Source organism: Cuculus canorus, chromosome 2, assembly GCF_017976375.1.
Source record: "Cuculus canorus isolate bCucCan1 chromosome 2, bCucCan1.pri, whole genome shotgun sequence".
Taxonomy (NCBI): domain Eukaryota; kingdom Metazoa; phylum Chordata; class Aves; order Cuculiformes; family Cuculidae; genus Cuculus; species Cuculus canorus.
The window spans coordinates 113,189,599-113,197,039 of record NC_071402.1 but is presented as its reverse complement, the minus strand read 5'-3'; the positions used below and the strand labels follow the sequence as shown (position 1 = coordinate 113,197,039).

Genomic DNA, 7,441 nt, shown 5'->3' with positions numbered 1-7,441 from the left:
CTCTGTATGCAGAGGCGCCAGGCTGCCTAATACAAAGGCAGACCTTGCGTGTTAGAATGTACCTAGCATGACAGCTTGCAGAGCTGCTGTGAGGAAGCTTGTCCAAAATGCTAGAGACAAGGTAACACTGAGACGGGGATACTTCACCTCCTGGATGCGATTTTCCAACTCAGCACCTTCTGTTCTGTATAGCCCTTCTCTCAGGGGTATTTCTCATCTGCTTGGGTCTGGACGCATTTACAGGTCAGGACATCTAACAGTGGAAACTGTAACTGGAAACAGTACATCTGCATGCTGGCTATGAAAGGATGAGCGAACAAGGGAGGAGCGTTCCCTTTCAGTAAGCCTTTCTAATGCATGTAGTTGTAAAACGATTGTATAAAATGCAGATGTTAGACATATTTTACAAGTGAGGAAGGGATGATGAGGTAGTGGCTAAAACACACTTTGGTGGCCAATACCAATGGTCATAGAGAGGCCCACACAAAGACAGTGGCAAGCTCAAGGCCAGGACACCCATGTCCTGTGAAGCTGTGCCAGGGGCTTTCATTGTCAGTGAGGAAACAATCAAGTTGCAAGACTTACCTCCATACATGGCTCATTGCATAGCCTTTGTCTTCAAACAAAAATACTCGCGACATCCCCAGCATCAGTGTTTCACAGAACTTAGTCACGAAATGGCTCTGATGGTTAGGAACATGCTGTCACAATTGACACCTTCTTTTACCTTGAGAACTCTAACTCATATGTGTTCCCCATGTTCACTTTTCTCCTCTCAGCCTTCCCACCACTGTTCCATCATGCGGCACCTGATCTCGTGGACACCACGTGCCCAGTGGTCACCCAGGCACTTAAAGCTGGTGGCTGTCTATGTGCTGGTGCTCTTGGTATCATTCAGCTTTGCTTCAGGACAGAGCAGACCATTTAAACATCAGATAGACAACAGAAGTAAGTATGAGTCTCACCTGGTGTAATGCGATGGATTCCCATAGGGTGAGCCCGCAGTCTCTGGTGCATTTGAGGGATAAAGGTCAGGCTGTCAGGCAAAATTCAGCAGCAAATCCATGTGGGTGTTTCTATGGTAAAATGGAGGTGTAGGGCCCTGTACTTTCAATTACAGTTGTAAGAGCATATACATAATTTAATTTCTTTCTCACAGCTCTTAATTAGTCAATCAAAATAGTATAATTTTTGATAAAATATTGAGGAGACACAAACATACAAAAGACTGACAATGTGAGGCAGTATACATTGAATATTTAAACATAAAATTTTCAGCTGTGTTCTGTGTAGTCCTGGAGTGGTTCACAATTACTTCTAGAATAATAAAAAAGCAAGGGCTAGAAGGCTAACTTTGCTTTACAGGCGTCTTCGTTTCTGTCTGGAACCGTGACTTGTCTGAAAGGTAAAATACAATTGGTTGAAGTGTTTCCATTTGGAGATGCTGTGAAGAACTGTGGCTGGCCAGGTGAAGGACAATACCATATTTCCCAAGTAAAAGCTAACACACAGTCCAAAAAATTTTTGAGAAAATATTTTTTGGGAGATCTCATCAGCCTTTGCTCCTTGCTGGAAGATAATTGTGGAAGAGCGGTAGGTGTGGGGAGTAAGGTGCATGAGGTTGCAGTGGCACACCTTACCCCTTTCAAAGAGAACTAGGGATATGGGGAGCATCAGTTTTTAGAGTAGCCATGTGAAAAAAATGAAATTACTTGGGCTGTGGTGGGCAGGAGGGTTGTTAAATACTGTGTGGAAAGACTTAGAAGATTTACTTAATGCAGAAATTCACAGCCAAAGTGGATTTCTTATTTTCTGTTTAAGCATCAAAATGCACAGGAGAAAATCCCGCTGCCTTGCCCAAGACTTGGATGATATCTAATATACTTAAATAAACATTCCCGTTCCTGACATTCACCTGGATTTAAAATGTTTTGGCATTTCCTTGGAGTGGCAACATCTCCAGCACTTTGTAGATTTTCCCTGTTCCTATATGTTAGTCTTTTAACATACAACTATACCCTTCTCCACACCTGCTTTAGAACTAAACTAGACTGTGAAAATAAGTCAAGCATAACTGTACTTCAGATGCATTAAAAGAAAAAAAAAATCTATGAGAAAAGCCTTCAAAGTGAACAAGAATTAGCTTTTTATGTTTACCTTTCACGCAGGAACCCCCTCTGCAATCCAGTGGATTTGTTAGCCTGCAGAAATACCATACCTGGTGCACACAGCAGAAATGGAGATTGAACAGTAGCACCCTCTGGACTTTATCTAAGAGAGGACAGTTTAAAAGTGGTGGTACAGGGAGCTACTATGGCCTTTCTGCATGTAGGCTTCATTGTAACCTCTTCCAAGGTTCAGATCGGTTTTAAATCATGCTGTGCCCTTCTGAACTTACGGGGACTTTGGCTTATGTTTGAATTGCATGTTGAAGCCCAGACGCATGAAAATTAATTTTGCATCTTCCTTTGGGCTTTACACATGGCAGGTGACCCTCAAAGGCACCAGAAAGCTGTGCGTCTGGCTGCAGCCTTTCCCCCCTTTCTTTGTCGCTGGGCTACAAATAAGGCATCTAACACCCTCAGTATGTTCAGGAAATGCTGCCTTTAAGTATGGTGGTGGATGCTTCCCTGACTGCTTTGAATTTCAGGTCCTGAGATTGATCCTTTTTGGTACGTGGGCCGTGGTGTTCGCCCTATCGGTCGGTTTGGGAAGAGGCAGATGAGAAGCAGCCGTGGCAGCCTGAGGCCTGTGAGCAGGCACCTGGATTTCATCTTGAATGCTTTGTGGGAACAAGAAGTGTCAGACACAGGAGACAATGACTGGTGATCCCTCTTCCTCGAAGTGGTGACTTAATATCAATTCTTTTAATTGTGCCCTCCCCTGCACCTCAGACCTCTGGTTCTGCTTTGGTCTAGAAATCCCTTGCTGCTCTTTCTGCTGCTTCTGCAAGTTTCTTCAAAAAGAAACATATCCAGGGTGCAGGTAAAAGACAATGCATGGACACTAGCACTGAGTGCCACCATAGCTTATAAAAATATTTCTTTGTCTTATATCCCCACCGATCTCCTGGTGCTGTTCACTGTAAAGTTAGGGTCACCCCCAAACCACGCAGCTTTTGTGCTGGGATTTAAACTCTGTAGTGTTAAGTGTATTGTGAAACTTTCCTGACGCATTTCAAAATCGATGGCTGTTGACATGTAAAAATAAAGAACAATGGTTGGAAGAAAGAAAAAAGGCTCTCACTAATTTCTAATGTACCTGCATTAATGGCATGAATGCTGGTGCTCTGTGTGTAGTTTTTTTATAGAAGGTTAATATCCATACCTTGAATGTATCTCTGAACTACCCACTGCCTCTTTATGATTCATCCTGTACTGCTGGAGAGATATTAATAAACAAAAAGGAGCTCCTATCAAAGATTAGTATTTTCTCCCTACTGAAGGAAAAAAAATAAAAAAAATTGGCTAATTAAACTCTTCAGAGTAGTTTTGTGCCTACTGCATGGAATCATGCACCATTATCCCAAAGGTGTAAGGGCCTTAACTAGCTGATTCTGTTTAAAACAATGTAGTTGTTTGTAAGTACCTCGCCTGATCAAGCTGAAGTCATTCTTTGAGGGTCACAAGCAATATACCATCTACTACATTAGTTCACATCAATAAGCTTGCGGTTGTGGCTCAATACTCATGTTTGCCATGGAAATTAAATTTGTCTCATTAATTTTATAAGACGTGTTATTTAAAGTATGTTTAATCTTGATTAATAACCATAACCAGCAATAATATTTGAATGCAGTTTAATCTATGGCTGGTATCCAAAAAAGATAGTTTACAATTTAGCTGAAGACTGATGGTTAAATCCAGGCCATGAATCATTCTGGAAAAGACAAATTAGAATGAGCTTGCTTTTCTAATTGTGCTTTGTTAAAATTTAATAGTTGACTTAGTCCTTGCAGATAATTTAACCCTTTTTTTCTCTCTGTGAATGGTCTGTCAGCAAGGGGTGGATTTTTATGACAATAAGGTAGTTACTCCTATTTATAGTACAACATGTAACACCCAAAGTGATACTTAAAACATGCTAGTTTAAATGAAAGCCTCCACGGGTGGCAAAATATGCTGATAAAGAAATGTTTTGACCAGAATTCATAGCACGTGACTCTGGAACTACAAGTAAGATTGTCAGCAAGGTTCATGCTCAGTCTGTTTTGTAGAGATTCCACTGAGAGTTACAGAAATTCTGCCTGAGAAATTGTTTGAGGTGGTCTCTCACCTAACAGACTTGACAGTTTGAAGAAGACTACTGATCAAATGTTCCTAACAGGATTCTTCCTACCCAAACCCCAGCAGAAAAAATCTGAGTTGAGTGTGTTCCTCCCCTCAAGTAAACCAAGGTAATTCTGCAGAGCTGTGAGTCTCCGAGGTTTAACAGGTCATTTGTGGACAGACAGTACCCGAGCTGTACGCGTGGCAGCGTGTTCTGCACACTTCCTGGCCAAAGCACACAAATCCAAACAACAGAGAAGAACTTTTGTGTTTTCTTTATGAATCAAGTCCTTGAAAAGGCATTCTTTTCATAAATTGCTTTTACTCTTTTATAATTTCTCTTGACAATAATTCTCGGTGAGTATGCAGATAACAACAACAAGGCAAGCTTAATATTCACTCAGACTTAATCAAATAGATCATATAGTCTTCATTTTACCCATCAAAATATTTTCATTTATAAAAATTAATCTAAATATAAATATTAACACTAAAGATTGAAATCACTCGATGACAAAATAATTCTTTGTGTGCTGTAACATATGCTTTTATGATTTTTTTGAAAACAGTAAATTATATCTTTGCACGTATTTGGCACAATAAACATTTGTAAAAATTCAAATGCCTTATAGCAGGTGGGATTGTTTCTTTTTTTTTTTCTTTTTTTTTTTTTTGCAATGCCTACACAGTACACATTTTTCTGTCAAAGAAGACTGAATATTTTAACATTGTAACACGATAATAGTTGTTTTTCATGCCTCTTAAGGAAAACAACCTATTCCAAACTTTGTTGGTTTGTTTAAATCACACTAACAGAACAAAAGCCAAAGAGTTATTCTATTAAAATTAGTCATTTCTGTATTGATGTTACATACACAATATTAGTTATTATTAATTAGACGAATATGTAGACCAACCACCGTTAATGACATTTCATAACACGCATACCTGCATAAACCAGAACCTGGGAATGTACCGTATACATACAAGAGAACAGCCAAGGAAGGGGGAGGAGACCGGATAACAAAAAAATTACTAGGCATCCTACTCTGTTTAATCTCCTTTACTGGACTGCATATATAAATAAAATCTATTTGTTTTATATATATATTTCTATATTAAACAGAGTGGGCCAAATTCTGCCCTCATATCTGTGCAAACCAATTCCAGAGAAGTTGTATTGTGTGAGAGTAAAAGAAAGGCATAATTTCACACAGAATAAATACATTGGGTCAGATCGTGGACAGATAGCAATTCCTCATAGGGGTGAAGCAACACTTATATATTCTAGCTGGGAAGATGGTTGTATTTATTCCAATGGTTCCTTACATGCAGCTGGACAAGAGTTTACTGACAAACTTGACGTCAAATGTGTGTGGCAGGCTTGGAGCTGGCACTGTTTTTCCAGCCGTTCCACCCAAGCTTCCCCACCCGCCCCCCTAAATCCAGCTGAGTCAGGAAATCTGCCCAGTGTTGCTCATATTTGCCCAACCATATACATTTCATGGCCTGGTGTCACAGGGGACTGCTTTGCTGTCGCATGACAGATAACTTGCAGCACTGTGCTGGTGGGTGTTTGCTGGGAGGGCAGGGAAAGGAGCAGCTCTCTCCCTTCCTGGTACCCACTGCTTTCAGGGAGCTTACACTCCTTAACGCTGAGGTGGAACTTGCCAGCCCATGGCCTTGTTCGTAGCACGTTTCACATCAACCTAGTCCGCATTTGGGTACCTGCTCTGCACTTTGTGTGGAAGATAAGGGATTCACTGGCTTATCACCTCCTCTACCTAACCTCCTTTGTATTCTTCAGAGCAAAAAGTACCATAAATTGACAAGGTCTTCCCTAAACAGGGTGAGACGTACACCCTGTAAGCAGCATCTTCCCTTCTGGGCATCTGCTTGAGGGCATTCTGGTTTGGCTCGCCTTTCAAAAGTCTCAAGAAACGCAGGAAGAAATTTTACTATTCACAATCCAATTCAGAGTGGTCTAATGGTAGTGGGGTGCGCATGGCACCAGTGCCAGGCCCCAGCTATTCCATATCAGCTACAGACTAATAAAGGAAGAAACATCTGGGCTACATTTTCCCTTTCCTCAGAAAAGCCAGGGAAGTGCAGAAGGGAATCTCTTGCAGGTTGCAGCCACTCTATAACCAGCCAGTCAGCAGAGGTTTCATCCACAATGCTTTTACATTCTTTTTCCAGTCTTAAAGATTTGTTCAGAACTGATTCTGAACTACAGCATGGTTGGACACTACCAAGCAGACAATGCTACTAAGAACAAGACATACAAAGGTGTGGGTTTTACAGCAGCATTGAGATATTTCCAAACACCAGGATCGTAACTCAGCAGACACGTGGTCCACATGTGCTGCCACCAGTTAACAGTTCAGCATGACACCCATGTTCCCCCTGCTGCCAAGAACAGAATACCTAGTTTTGGAGCTAGAACATTAACTCTGCCAAGTGTACCCTCAGTGAACAGAGAAACCTTTGCGCATCTCCTCCTACAAACCCTGTCAGAACTTCCACTGACTCACTAGGAGCAGAGCTAGGTACACTGATTCTCCACTCCCACCATGCAGCTGAAAAGCAGCATATACTGCACAGAGTTGTTCTTATTGCTTGACAAGATGGATGTCTACGTGAATGGTAGGAGGCCAGCAAATATGTATCACAGGTCTGCTTTGTTCTGTCTTTTTGCACAGAATATTGGCCTATAATTATGATTGACTCAGTCTACAAAAACATACTGAAGTTTAAAGACAACATACTTTAGTACAATCAATGGGGAGAAAAAGTGCATCTTAAAATGTGGAGCCTTGCTTTTGAAACTCAGCATCCTTTCAAGAGTCTTCTGAGAACTTTAAGGCAGAGTTTCCTATAGCAAACCACAATGCTGAAGACTTGGACAGCTTTCTCAGTGAGGTATCCAAACGAAGCCCTATAACTGAGGCATTGTGGGTTCTTGAGTGTCCATTTTCAGCTGGACAAACACAATGGCTGTTAAGTAAAGGCACTCTAGTGTACAGCCTTAGGCAGTGTGTTATTGGCAGTAGGGAATTGTAGGTTTAGTACATCACAGCAGATCCTATAGCAGGTTCCTAGAACAGAGAGGGACAGGAAATAAAAAACATGAGTAAACCATGAAACAAGCTTGCTGAAGCTGCTAGGGAGTC

General features: G+C 41.2%; 2 protein-coding genes across 5 annotated transcripts in view; one reads left to right on the top strand and one right to left on the bottom strand.

The window, feature by feature from the left end:
- The first annotated feature begins 698 nt into the window (after positions 1-698).
- Positions 699-2,989, top strand: LOC104068841 (uncharacterized). The gene is made up of 2 exons (XM_009571766.2): positions 699-948; positions 2,651-2,989. The coding sequence occupies exons 1-2, from the start codon at positions 699-701 to the stop codon at positions 2,827-2,829; spliced, it is 429 nt and encodes a 142-aa protein (XP_009570061.2). The 3' UTR covers positions 2,830-2,989.
- A 2,928-nt stretch (positions 2,990-5,917) lies between these two features.
- MYRIP (myosin VIIA and Rab interacting protein) overlaps positions 5,918-7,441 on the bottom strand; it is a 221,138-nt gene continuing 219,614 nt past the window's right edge. For all 4 annotated transcript variants that reach the window (XM_054059793.1, XM_054059792.1, XM_054059796.1 and 1 more), the window contains one exon: positions 5,918-7,366. In XM_054059793.1, the coding sequence (XP_053915768.1) occupies positions 7,334-7,366 (33 nt within the window). In that variant the 3' untranslated portion in view covers positions 5,918-7,333. The remainder of the gene's footprint in view (positions 7,367-7,441) is intronic.

Coding starts and splice junctions, on each gene's coding strand:
- LOC104068841 (XM_009571766.2), top strand. CDS start 699: ATGCTGTCACAATTGACACCTTCTTTTACCTTGAGAACTCTAACTCAT. Junction 949..2,650: donor ACATCAGATAGACAACAGAA/GTAAGTATGAGT, acceptor TTTGAATTTCAG/GTCCTGAGATTGATCCTTTT.